Here is a 14336-nt window from a genome sequence, read left to right as displayed (position 1 = left end):
ATTTGAACAAATCCAAACTTTATTTAAAAACCAACCACAAGCAACCAAGAAAGTAACATTTATAGGAGTTTACGCTATAGCCTTGCAACCAATTGCTGTACAAACACTTTTTTTTAATGAGTTTTAAACACAGGGGAGAAAAAGGAACATCTGAAAAATCTGTAATACAAAAAACTAACCATAAACCACCAAGAAAACTAACCTTGCATGAGTCGAGGTCTGGCATCAAGTGAGGAGAAAATGGGTGGACAGGAGGTTACTGTTTTGAGGGAGAGTCTGGCTCCGCAATGGAGGGATGTTTTCCTTCAGGTGTTTTCTCTCTTGTGATTTCTTGGGTTTCTGGTGTTTTTAGCTGTTTAGCTGGTGGGAGCGAAAGCCTCGTGCAGCCATTCCAAAAACAAAGTCCTTGTGACCCAACCCTTCGTGTTTGCCCTCCACATCACTGGCAGTCTGGCTTTGTTTACATTGTGCTACTTGAAAGCACGAGGGTTCTCAAATTGGTAAATGAGTAAACTGGTAGTTTTTACACCTCTTCCAGCACTTGAGGCCTCTGCCTGGTTAACGCTTGTAACTCCTTTTGCAACATCAGCTGCTTTAATAGATTCTTTCTGCTTTAGAATAGTCGAAATTGTAGGTTTTGACTTCTTGTACTCGGCTGCAAGATCAGTAACACGAACGCCACACTCATATTTTTCAATAACTTCTTTCTTTACTTCGATTTCAATTTTCTGCAAAACTTTCTTCTCACCACTCTTCACTTGCTTAGTAGCCATGGTTAACTGCAAAAGCACACGATACTGTAGAGCACAAAGACTTCACAGGTAAAGCAGGCACGTCTGACTGAGAACAACGAACAGGGAGAGGCTGAACATGTGCTTAAATACAGTAATCGGCGCGTACAAACTGGAAGGGAAATGAAACAGAGCACAAAGAGTTCACAGTGAAAGCACGCATGCACGGAGAACAATGCAACACGTGTGGAAATCATCAGCGCACACAAACCGAAAGGGAAACTGGCTTGTTCGTATACCGAGTGTGTGGTCGTGAACCGAGGCAAAAGTTTGGCGAACTTTTTGGTCGTAAACCGAGTTGTATGTGTACTGAGACGTTCGTGAACCGAGGTTCCACTGTAGTTTTAAAGCACCACACACTTTTATTTACATTTATATTTACAAATCAGTGCACACACAACCTACTCTATACCAAAGTCCAGGCCTCTTCTCACACTGCCTTTCTCCTTTGGTCCGCCTCCACTCCTCTCCTCCGAGCTCTGTCTTGCTACTCTCCCGACTCCAGCCATCGAATGGAGGGAGGCGGCCCCTTTTATGCTCACCCGGAGGTTCTCCAGGTGTCTCCCAATAAGCTTCCTGCGGCCTTTCCTGGTGTGGCGGAAGTACAGGCTGCGCAACTGGAAGCACTCTGGGTGACCCTGGTGTTCTTCCCCCCAGCACTTCTGGGTGTGGTGGAAGTGCTGAGGGCCAGGGGTCCCTAGGCATCGGGGCGCCCCCTGGTGGTGATCACGGGTCTCCTATAGGGTTGAGCTTCTAAGCTCTGTTCCCGTGGTCCCCAAAGCCACTAGGGCAGTTGCCCCCTCATGATCTGGAGGAGGCATAAGCCGTCCTCCGGTCTTTCTGGGCGTCCTGGCTGGGTACTACCCCGAGCTGCTTGCCACAGTGCCCCACTGCAAGCTAAGACCCCTAGGGGCCAGCAGCCTGTTCCGCAAGGGCAGGTCTCCCACGGGGGGAAGCCGACACACTTCCCTGATGCCACCAGTAGGCGTCTCTTTATCTCATATACAGGCAATGCTCCCCCTCTGACCCCGGTACTTGCCACTTCGGACCCCCTTCTGAGACCTCCGTGCCCCCTGTGTTGGGACATCTGACGGGACTGCACATGTCCCCGTCACCTCAGCCGGCTTTGTGGTTTCCCTCTGTTTCCTGCAGCCTGCCTCACATCCGCCCTTATCAGAGGAATCGGCTTTCTTCCCTCGATTCCTCCTCTTTCTCTGTGACACCGTGATGGTTTGGGTCTCAGCGCCGTGTCCACTATCGGAGACCCCCTACTTGAATCCGCTCACTTTCGTCACGGTTCTTTTCGGTGGGGTCTCGCTTTTTCTTTACAGGGCCGATTCCACTTACCTGCCCTGCCGTGCCTCTCTGGCCGAAGGATCCAGTGTCGCGTCGTTCCGTTCACTCATGCAGCGTCTTCACAGACGCGACCGCTTTCCCCTCCAGCTTCTTCAACTCCTCTCGGAGGGCATGTATCATATGCAATAGTGACTCTGTGGGCCGAAGGCACTCCCCCAGCATGTGCAGAGCCGCCGGCAAGCACAGACAGTCAGCCGACGGTGGACTTACATGTCGATCAGTCACATGTGCAGGCTGCTTCCTTTGGGGCCTCTCCTCCGGTCCAATTGGGTCCTTCCCTGGCTTGGGATGGACATTTGTTGGTCCCACCTCCATCCAATCATCAGCGGGCATGCAACACACACCATCCAATCCCTTGCCTGTCTCGGGGTGGGACTTCCAGTCCTTGGCCATCTTTTTTCCCAGGCTCCTGATGCGGTGGCGAGCCTCCTGATAGCCTCGCAGCTGCCGCGGCTTTTCGAGCTGCAGCGGCTCTTCCTGCTGCCGCCGCATCGACGAAGCCCCACAGATCGTCATGCGTCTGCCACTGAAACAGATCTGGGCAGTCCCTGCCTGCAACACACAAAACCCCCTAGGGCCGGCTGCCTGTGGGCAAGGAACTCACCTCTCGAGTCCCGTCTGTCCGAGAAAATGTCCTCGGCGTGGCAACACCAAACGCAATACCGTCCCGGGCTCCTTCAGTGGCAGTGCACTCGTAGGAGCCCACTGCACTCCGGCTATGCCCGTTGTTGTCTTCCTGCACCAGGTGGGAATGGCCCTTCTGTTTACACTAATATTTACAAATAAGTGCACACACAACCCACGCTAACCCAAAGTGCAGGCCTCTTCTCACAAACCTTAAACTGCCACTTTCACTATTTGGCTCAGCAGGGTTGATGTACTCTCACATCATCATATATGATAAAGTATCTATCTATCTATCTATCTATCTATCTATCTATCTATCTATCTATCTATCTATCTATCTATCTATCTATCTATCTATCTATCTATCTATCTATCTATCTATCTATCTATCTATCTATCTATCTATCTATCTATCTATCTATCTATCTATCTATCTATCTATCTGTGTTCAGCCATATTGATGATTGTTTTGTTTATTGTTTCTGTCACAAGACAACCTGTCCTGATGTCACTATTGTGACTTTTAAAGACTGATGTTGTACACTTCCAGGTTGCCCATAATTGTAGAATAACTTACAAACCAATGTTTGCTTTTGTGTCTGGTTCTCTAGTTATTACATTTCTAGCTACTTCTTTTTAAACACAACAATTATTTAGTGTTTTAGAGCTACTGTATTTAGTGTTTAACTTCTGATGCTTGACATCTGTGATCTCTTTTTTTATTGACTTTTTGGCCTGCCTTTTGACTGATGTTTCATCTCCCAGTCCTTGCATTTTTTGCCCTTGTGGCAGGCCATTTTACCATTCTTACGAGAACAGTGGGCAAGCAGGGGGTCAAAAGCAGGAAGCAAGCAAACCCAAAATATTTGTAGTTTAGGGGCAAAGGAAAATCCCTTCTACGGGTCTGAACATGACAATAACTTTATCTATTTCTTTAACATGTCTTCAATCCACTGAGGATAGCTGAGTATACAGGGTGCTGCCATTTTATAGCTGAAGACACATTTACATCCTGTACTGCGTCCCAACTGTTTATGTGGTCACAGGGAGTCTCAGTATTCAAAACAATCAGGCAACTTCCATGAACAGCAAAATGGCACACAAATAAGATGTGAAATAATTTAAATGATTGGTCATTGAATCAAAAATATCTTAAGTATTTTACCAAATGAAATTGCAGCAATTGTTGTTAATTTGTGTTATTATGTTGCTGATATCACTTGACGTCATTTTGTGTCAGTGTTTACATCACAAACACTGCCATTTTGTATGATTTGGGTTATTGTGACAGCCATATTGGTTATGGTTATGATGTTATTGCTACCATGTGTCATCATTTAATGGCCTTCTTTAAGATGGCGGCCCAGTGTGCCCTCTATCCTAGGTTAGGGATACATTGCTAGGTGCTTCTTGTTTGATTTGGCAAAAATTCGGTAATGGAAACAAACTTCTCTTTTGCTAGGGCTTGTTAGATCAGCTGCGTTTTGACACGTGTTTCAGATTTTTGACTGAGAATCTTTTATTTCATTTTGATCTCTAAAAGCAGATCATTGGCCTTCCATGAGATTGGTGCAGAGGTCACTTGTAGTTTGTCCTCTTGTTGCCTGTTCATGTTGGTGATTCACTGGACAAATTGGCCTTTATTGTGTCAAAGTCAGCAGAGAATCTTCAAATTGTAACAAATCTACATAAGTAAAAGTGTGGTATTTTATTTTTATTTCTCTGCAACACTTGCTGAATAACTTGTACCCTGATAGTTTATATCGCCTACACTGCAAGATCCTTCTTGGCATGTCAGGGCCACCAGAGAACATCCTGTGATTGGGTAGCATGTTTTAAAATAAATATTGTTTCATAATCAAAAAAGGGAAAATGAGAGGCGGAAGGCTTACAACTCAACTGGCATCTTGAATTAATCCTGAGGGCAGATTGGAGCAGTTATACTGGTGGGATTTGAGGGACTGTGTATCTGTGGGAAAGAGTTTGGAGTGCTGTTGTACTGAAGATCAAACTTATCTGCATTAACATTGTTTATTTAATTCATTTGGGTTGTTTGTTTTTCATATTTTTGTTTGTTTTGCATATTTTTGTTTGTTTTGCATATTTTTGTTTGTTTTGCATATTTTGATCTGCTGTATTTTTAGGGACTGGATTTCTGATGCAATAAAGAGGAGGGTTGAGGTTCCTGGTATGTGTTACATGTTCCTGTGGCTTTATGTATTGTGATTCATGTGTGTGGGATTTTGTGAAGTATGAAGTATGTGTTGTGTATTGTGATACGCAATTTTTTAAAACTCCTGTATGGTATTTCATGATTTAGTTAAGTAAGCCCTGCTTGAGTAAACTTGTTTTCCAATCAACGGCGAGTCAGCTACACAAACACCGCGTGGTTCTTGTTAACTCAAGGCGGGTCTCAGTAAACCACGATTATGTGAGCACTCATGAGGTTTAAGCAGCCCCAAGAATCGATCGTCGATAACATTGATGAGAGGTCAGAGGAGCTCAACATCAGCTTTAAGCCGACTTTAAGTATGATGCAATCTATGCAATGTATGTGTGCTGTATTGTGGGACAGCTGTGAAAAGTTGAAGAGTTTATTTAATTGTCATTAAACAGAAGAATAAGTAACAGAGACAGTAGCGGTCTTTTCATCTATTGATCAAGAAATAATAGCTGATTGATAATAACACAAAATGGAAATGTGAAAGAGGCCAAAAGGCATCCAGCTCAGTGTTTAAGTACATTACAGTTCTGAATTTGTGCTCTGCATAACTAAATATAAATGTTATTATTCACATAAAAAATGTAAACCTATTATTTTAGGAACATTACACTTGAAACACTTTAAACAAGTAAGTAAGTATAATTTTATGTATTTTACAAACAACTTTGTGAAAATCAGCATAGTGAGAGCCAGAGCAGACTTGACAATTGTTATAACGAGTGTTTCTATATTACTGACAAATCCTCAATTGCAGAACATTTTGTATTTTTAATATTTTACTACTGGACTATTATAAAAATAATATAGTTCAATTATGTTTAATTATTGAGATATATACAGTTGACTGTGTGATACTTTTCATTATTTTACAATGTAAATACAAATACTATCATGACTTGTATCAAAAATGACAAGGGGCTTTCTTTCTAATCCTCTTTGTGCTGAAGGTTTAAAATGTGTGGACAGGAGCCCACCAGGGTTGGTCCTTGATGGTCTTTAAGTGTGACATTTCACATCTCTGAACTACTCTGACTTAGAATTGCTAGCTTTTTTTTTGTATAACAGATGATTTTAATATGCAATACATTTTTTTCATTGTTTTTTAAATACTGTATCCATTTCTTTTATCTTTCACTAACAAAAACGGTAAAAGGGACAAATCCTGTAATAATTTAAATGTGATATATTGTCATTTTTCAAAAAAACAGTAGTTTATAATGTACGTCTTACCACTTGGTAATGAATGTCAGATTAATTTAATCAACAATTAAGAATTCAGCAACATTAGATATGTTAAAAATAATCCCCATTAACAGCAGGACAAAAGTGGGAATGAATAACAATTTAAATGTTAATTTTTTTAATCAGTGGTTTAGGCCAGGGGTCTCCAACACGTCGCTCACGAGTTATCGGTAGCTCTCCACCTCTTTCCAAGTAGCTCACCAAAGGGTTAATGAATCCTAAATAAATCTGAAAACTTAATTAGTCACATTAGGGCTGGGCAATCTTTCCAAAAAATCATATCACGATCCACAATCTGAATTTCAATCTCTCTTTTAAGTGTGGCATATCCGGACTCAAACTCATCAAGACCTAAGTAACACTTTATTTGAAATATCAAACAATGTTGAATTCAGTTGTTCTCTCGTTTGCTGGCTAAGCGGAGTAAAGGACCGCGCCCCGAAGCTGGCGAGTGAGTGAGGAAGGCCCATCCCATAGGCTCGCTGCGTGTTTCTCAGATAAAATAATTTATTTCTCAAATAAATCGGTACCGCAGGTGAACTCTGATACATAGCGAAATGAGAGAAGTCACAAAATCAACTGGAATGTTCAAGCAAATTATAGAAAAAAACACAATCTATATCTGTTAAGTAGTTCTCTCGTGAAAAGCAGACAGACATACAGACAGAGAGACATTGGATTTTATAATATTATATATCAGTAAACCTTAACAATAATGTGTAACCAAAATAATGTGCAGTTAAAGTCTCAACATCATTCTCAGCATTTCTGGAGCTTAGTAGAGCCCAATAAATATAAGAATCTTCACCAAGCAGCTCTAAAAATGTCTGCTTTGTTTGGGTCTCCATACCTCTGTGAGTCTGACATGAATGTCATGAAGTCAAAGTTCAGAACAAGACTGACAGACGGACATTTAAATGACTCCATAAGAGTGAACCTCAGTGGCTCCACTCCACCGTACACCTCCGTGCCAGTCATCTGACTAACTAAACAACACATCACACATGTGACTGGACATGTGAATAAAGTGACACAGTGACATGTGACAAAATGACAAATGAAGAGTCAGATCTGTGATTTGGAATTGCATTGATTTGTTTTGACAGCATTCATGTTTTAATTCAGTAGTGTGAGATACGCTAGAAAATGCATACAGACATACAAAATACACTTGCAGGTGAACTAAATATTTTTGTGATGTTTAAATACAAGATGTGAGTTGTGGACACCAACATTTTATAAAAGTTCAGGCAAAACAAGCGTATTCAGTTTGTTTGGGCTGAAATAAGCTATAAGAAGAAATGTTAGAAAACAGGAGTAGCTCTCTGCAATTTTTGTTTTGTAAAAGTAGCTCTCAGGGGAAAAAGGTTGGCAACCCCTAGTTTAGGCTGTGATGTTTTATTATTTTGTAGTGAACATGTAAGATTAATTTTTAAAAAATACACAAAATTAGACAATTTACAAAGAACAAAAACAATGCAAACTTTCTGAGGTGTTCTTTCTCATTTAACAGGACTTTTGTGAACTCCACTACATTATGCTTAGCTTCACTTTTACACTGGCATGTGCCAGGCTAAGGGTTGATAGTTAATTTTTTTGGTTGCCAAGCATGACTTGCACTAATCCTCTTTGGTGGCACCAATGCTGGCTCAGAATAGCATCTCAATTTAAACGCAGCTTATGTGCTAAATGCTCTTTGTGGGGTACTCTATTTAGTATTTTATAATTCATTAGTGGGTTATGTGGATCATTGTAGAACCATTGCTTGACAACGCGCCAGTTCATTGTGGGAAGGGTTCTTTGCATATGAAGGTGGTTCTTTGTACTTTGTGCCTGCTTTTTGGGAAAAAATGAAGCCTTTACTGTATGGTAGACTACTTAGCAGGACATTCGTAGATCAAGAAAACCAGAACTTGGCCTGTGATATGAAACACAGCAAGAGTCCTTTTAATTGGTGTTTTACAAGGCTTTTACCATCTCTTCATGGTTATTTGCTGTAAGGAGCAGATTATGGATTTTAAATAAATAGTTATTTCTGGAACCTTCATGTGGAATGGTCTTTAGAGAACCAAAAATGGTTCCCCTGTGGCATTGCCCTGAAGAAAACCTCTGGTCCCTTCATTTTTTAGTAGTATAAAGTGGTGTATATATATATAGTGACTGTTTAAGGTCTTCGTGACCCCTTGAACCCTCAGACTAGACGTCAGACACCAGACAAAAGTCCAAATAATGTTTTATTATTAATAATAATAATAATAATAATAATAATAATAATAAATGTGCACAAAGCACCCTCCACTCCACAATACTCAAATAATAATAATTCCAATAACCAATACACAATCCTCCACTCCCAGATGCGTTGCCACCCTTCCACCCAGCTCAGCGTCTGGGATTTCCCATCGTCCTTTTATATTCCCTGACCCGGAAGTGTTTCCCATCTTAATAATAATAATAATAATAATAATACATTTTATTTATATAGCGCCTTTCCCATGCTCAAGGCACTTACAGAATAAATAAAGAACGGCAGCGTATACAGTATATAGCATTGTACAAACCAGATAAATAAATAAAGAAGATTAAGACAGTAAATTCTGAAAAAAAAAGAAACGGACAACATAACTGATGGTCTCGCACACACATACAGGTTACGTTGGCATCTTGACAGAGAAGTAAACTGAGAGAAGGGTAATAAAGTCAAGTCGAGCTAAAAGCCTTCCTGAACAGATGAGTTTTGAGTTGTTTTTTAAAAGAATTCATGGAGTCAGCTGACCTGATTAATTTCGGTAGGTCATTCCAGAGTCTGGCGCTATAAAGCTGAAGGCCCTGTCACCCATGGAGTGTACATTAGTGAGGGGAACAACAAGATTACCAGAATCAGAGGACCTTAGTGGGCGGGCAGGCACATAGTGATGGAGGAGGTCACTGATGTAGTTTGGCGTGAGGTTATTTAAGGCTTTGTAGGTTATTAGTAGGATTTTATATTCGATTCTGTAGGACACAGGGAGCCAGTGAAGACGGAGCAGGATGGGTGTGATGTGCTCGCTGCTGCTGGTTCCAGTAAGGACTCTTACAGCTGAGTTTTGAATAAGCTGGAGCTGTGATATAAGATTAGAAGGGGCACCTGCCAGTAGGGAATTACAATAATCGATGCAGGATATGATAAAAGCAGGGACAAGTTTCTCAGCATTAGAGAAGGAGAGGAAGGAGCGAACACGGGATATGTTACGGAGGTGAAAGTAAGAAAGTTTCTTAATGTGATTTATGTGGGCGGAATAAGTGAGGGAGGAATCAAAAATGACACCAAGATTTTTTACAGTAGAGGCAGGTCTGATGAGATCACTGCCAAGATAGACTGGGAAGGAGCTCATTTTATTAAGTTGCATTTTAGTCCCAATTTGCAGGAGTTCAGTTTTATTGCAATTTAATTTTAAAGAGTTCTGCTCCATCCAGGTTTTAATTTCACTAAGGCAGGTTGTGAGCTGAGAAAGCTCTGATGAAGTTTCACTTTTAACATTGAAGTAGAGCTGAGTATCATCTGCATGAAAATGATAACCCAGTCCATAGCTACAGATAATATGGCCAAGGGGAAGCATATAAATACAGAAAAGCAGAGGACCGAGGACAGAGCCCTGAGGGACTCCTTGTGTGACTGGCGCTGAGCTGGATCTGCTGTTGCCAAGACTAACAAACTCTTGCCTATCAGTCTTACAGTCCATGTGATTTCTTATCACTTCCGGGTCAGATAAAAAGTCCTTCTTTTCAACCCGGAAACACGTCGTTCCCTCTGGTCATATGATTATGACGTGCTTCCGGGTTATAGGGCACGTAAAAGTCCTTGAGCCATGGTCAGGATCAATGGATACAAGGATGTACATGGCAGACTGTTAACACCTGAGTGATGGTTTCAAGTAAAACAAGAAAACAGTAATGCATACTTCTATTATCTAGCTGTGATAAAATGAGGACAACACAGTTCTGAGTGGAAAGGCTGGGCAATTTTACCTGAAAAGAAATCATTGAAGTCAGAGTCTGCAAAATAGGATGAACTGGTCACCTTTTATAGGTATTTGGTTTATCACATTCTCACAAACAGTGCAAGAAGGAAATGCTTACTGTGAATCTGAGGCTCCATCCTTGTAACTGTTCATATTAAAGCACTGATGACTTAGGAATTCTGAAATCCCCCATAAGTGTAGCACAGATAGACAAGGTGCCGAGTACTGAAGTTCTGTTCTGAGTGCAAAGTGAACACCGTGTGGTTGTAGCCCACCTCACTATTTAGTCAAACTGGTGTTCATTGTGCTCACTCGCTGACTACAGCAGTGCTTGAAGGGCCTGATAGTCCATTTTGTTCATTCAGAATTCTGATAAGTCAGACCCCATGTGTCTTTGATAAGTGACAATGAAGCCCCTCCTGAACACATCTACACTGTGTTTTCTGTGTTACAAATGGATAGCTTTGTCACAGACTTCTGAAGTGGCCCATAATAATTACAATACCTGAGATGTCCCTGCTTGTAACTTGAGATGCCGCCGTGTGTTTCCTGTAAATTCCATTTTTCTGATCTTATTTGAGTGCAGTTCTGAGAGACCATGGCTGTTACAGGCCCTGCACCAATTCATCGCTCATTGTATTTCAAGGCAGGCAGTTTCTAGTTGTTATTGGTCTTGTTGGTCTTTTCACAAATACACTGAGACTTCAATCAAACATGCTATATAGATTAAAGTCAATATCAGTTTTGTTTCTATTTTACTTCATGTCACTTATAAAATGATCCTTTTAGTTTAAAGTTGATGTTTCACAGCTTTCTTCTGTGTTGGCCTCTAGAATGGTTTAAGTTGATTGCTCTACATGAGGGTCAAACTGCTCGATTAGTTGAAATCACCTGGAAATGACTCGGGTGAAGCTGGGATTGAACTTGTCAGAGCATAGAAGCTTAGTGTTCATCTGCCAGTGAAGTGAACTGTGAAACAAGCGAGATCTGACAGACACGGTTTCTCCAAGACTGCTCTTCCCCTCTCCATTTGTAATGCTGTGTCCTTTTGACAGTGAAATCTCAACAGTTCACTGGTTTCAAAACCCACTTTAGCAGTTCTTTGTGGCTGAGCCCCCATTCTGAGAGCGGACAATGACAGATTTCATTAGCAGACATATAGGCAAATAGGATGGTGTTGATGTAAAAGCCACAAACAGTGCCTGACTCAGGACCAGACAAGCTCTCTGACCGTTCAATGTTCTTTTGTACTAAAATCAAACCTGAAGCAGTCTTAGTTATATAGGACAGGTAATTGTTCTTAAAGTACAAGATAATTTAAATAATAAAACTAAACAGTAATAATAAAACTCCTTGGTGACTCAGAGACTAAAGATATTAACTAGCATCTGGAAGGTTGCTGGTTCAAATCCCATTACTGCTAGAAGGGATCCTACTATGTTGGGTCTTTGAGCTAGGCCCTTAACCTGAAAATTGCTCCAGGGATATTGTACAATGGCTGACCCTGCATTCTGACCTCCAAAGGTCATGAGAAAAGATAATTTACCCTTAGGGATTAATACAAGGTACCAAATACCAAAATACATAAGCTGTTGAACTGGCAGGGCTATGCTGCAATCCTGGCACTGACGTTATAGGCACCTCCATATTTGAAGATGTATAGCTGCAGATGCCTCTTGTCTGAACTTTAAGACAAATAATGGAAAACAAAACAAAACAACACAAAACAAATAGAATAACCAGTTATTTAATGTTATTTCTTCAGCAGACTCCCATAACATAGCAAGCAAAAGTTTGATATCCACTGCACATAACAGAGAAACTTTGCCAAAGTACAATGTGAAGGAGAGTGGATACAGTATATCCATCCATCCATCCAATTTCCAACCTGCTGAATCCGAACACAGGGTCACCGTGAGAGTGAATATAAGTTATACTAATTAAGATAACAAGCTAAACATTAAAAATTACAAGAAGGCCGATTGTGGAAGGGATGTGCAAAAACAGATTAGTCAAATACTGCAGTTACACTCAACCATTTCCTCCCCAATCCCCTGAGGTTCCACGACTGGGTGATTTCTCCTTTCTAGTACCCTAGAATAAGCTTTTACAGGAAGGCTGAGGAATGTTGTACCCCAATAGTTGTAGCATACTTTCCAGTTCCCCTTTTAAAAAATGGAAGCCACCACCCCGGTCTGCCATTCCGGAGGCAAAGCTCCCAATGACCACACAACATTGAAAAGGTTTGTCAGCCATGAGAGTACAACAATGTCCAGAACCTTCAGCATTTCTGGGCAGATCTCATCCATCTCTGGGGTCTTGCCACTGCAGAGTTGTTTAACTACCTCGGCTAATCCTTTCAGATTCTGGCTCTGCTTCCCCTACAGAGGGCATGTCCATCGGGGTCAGGAGCTCCTCAAAGTGTTCTTTTCCACTCCCAGACAACATCCTCAGTCCAGGTAAGCACATCTCGACCCTTACATGAAAAAAGCAGAGAGAGAAGAGGTGACAGAGTAAACGCTTTATCAAGAACCCCTTTTAGTTCAGAGAAAAAAATCCTGGAAAAGCCAAGAAGTGGGAAACTGGTGTGGTGTAAGAAGAAGTTGAAGACAAGGTAGCAGCAGCACATGGTGACCCCAGCAGGGAATGCCCTCTTCGAATACCAATTTTTAGGCCACACACTCCTTACAGCATGGCAGATTTCACCAATGAGGAAGTAACAATAGCAACATTTATTTCTAGAGCACATTTTCATACAAATGGTTGTAGCTCAAAGTGCTTTACAAGGTGAAGAAAGAAAAAATTATTAAAACAAAAAATATAAAATAAGATTAGGCTATACTAAATAACAAAAAATAAAGTAAGGTCCAATGCCTGGGAATTTGATGATGATGGTTGTGTGGACCTCTGGCCTTCAAGCCATCAATGTAAGGACTGCACGTTGCCCTGATCAGGTGGTGGTGGCGCAGATTACCACCACAAAAAAACGGAATAAGAACAGCAGAGAAAGCTGGGGTTAGTACGGAAGTAAGGGCAGTAGTGGAAAAAGCTCGAGCAAAATCTACACCAGGACTATCGGGCACCACATATAAGACCTACAAAAACTGTCTGCAGGTTCTGAGGAGGATATCTAAGCTGTTGTAGGCAATCTGCCAGTGTCCAAAGCTGAGGTTCCTACTTTTTCTTCCAAAGGGCTACTTTGTTTCCATAGAACTGACTTTAGCAGGATTGACCACTTCTGAGAAATCTCACTGCTAGGTGTTGATGGGAAAATATTCTGGTTCATCATTGTCAAAAGATAATTTATCTACAGCTGAGTCCTCACAGCACATTGTGTCGAACATCTATGAATGTCTCAAGGAAGGGACATGTTGGAGGAAGTCAAAAATGAAGCCATATTACTGTTTTTGAAATGAAGTTAATAATAAAATAATGAAATACCAATTAATGCAAAGTAATGTATCTGATTTTATAATGAAGATCCTAACTGAGGTTGTTACTTCACCATTTATTGTGATTGACAGTGAAAGTGAAGCTTCTCTGTGTAGTTGCAGCAGCTCTGTTTTGGCCAAAGGTGTTAAGACTGTCACGTAAGGAGAACCTCCTGTGACGTCACACCTGCAGGCTCCCACATCCACTGGAGAACTTTTAGGGGCTCCAGAGTGATCAGGTGAGGACACGGTCATTGGGTTGACATGTCACAAAAATGTTTTTTGTTTATTTACTCAGGGTTCAAAACTGGAGTTCAGCTACTGAGCTTCTTGTTAAGTTGATAAAAACTCAGATCTTTGTAGACCTTCACATGGAGATCATGTCCTTTAAGTGTTCAAATGAGTGACACACCTAAGCCTGCCATCTAACTACTCAGCTGTTGTTGTTGTTGTTTTTTTTTGTTTCCACAGTTGTAGCCTGCTGAGAGCTCACTTGAACTTTGGTGAAAGTAAAAGTGTCTTTAGAAGAGATAAACGGTCATTTAAACCATAAAACCTAAAGATGAGTGACGATGGCTTGTGTAAGAAGTTTGTGTCAATGTTCTCCAGGAAAAGAAGATCAGATGAAGACATTGCTGCTCTGTCTGGTGAGTAAAACTTGGTG

General features: G+C 41.2%; 2 protein-coding genes across 16 annotated transcripts in view; both read left to right on the top strand.

Annotated features, from left to right (window-relative positions):
• The window catches only part of LOC114642585 (NACHT, LRR and PYD domains-containing protein 3-like), a 1142003-nt gene that overhangs the window by 1039733 nt on the left and 87934 nt on the right, over positions 1–14336 (top strand). The gene's annotated exons all lie outside the window — the stretch shown is intronic.
• Positions 1–14336, top strand: part of LOC114645164 (uncharacterized) — a 44789-nt gene that overhangs the window by 13406 nt on the left and 17047 nt on the right. For both annotated transcript variants that reach the window (XM_051921821.1, XM_051921820.1), the window contains exon 2: positions 14144–14319. In XM_051921821.1, the coding sequence (XP_051777781.1) occupies positions 14235–14319 (85 nt within the window). In that variant the 5' untranslated portion in view covers positions 14144–14234. The remainder of the gene's footprint in view (positions 1–14143; positions 14320–14336) is intronic.

Source organism: Erpetoichthys calabaricus (genome assembly GCF_900747795.2).
Source record: "Erpetoichthys calabaricus chromosome 1 unlocalized genomic scaffold, fErpCal1.3 SUPER_1_unloc_25, whole genome shotgun sequence".
Taxonomy (NCBI): domain Eukaryota; kingdom Metazoa; phylum Chordata; class Cladistia; order Polypteriformes; family Polypteridae; genus Erpetoichthys; species Erpetoichthys calabaricus.
Note: the sequence above shows the minus strand (reverse complement) of the source record. Positions and strands in the feature narration are given on the sequence as shown.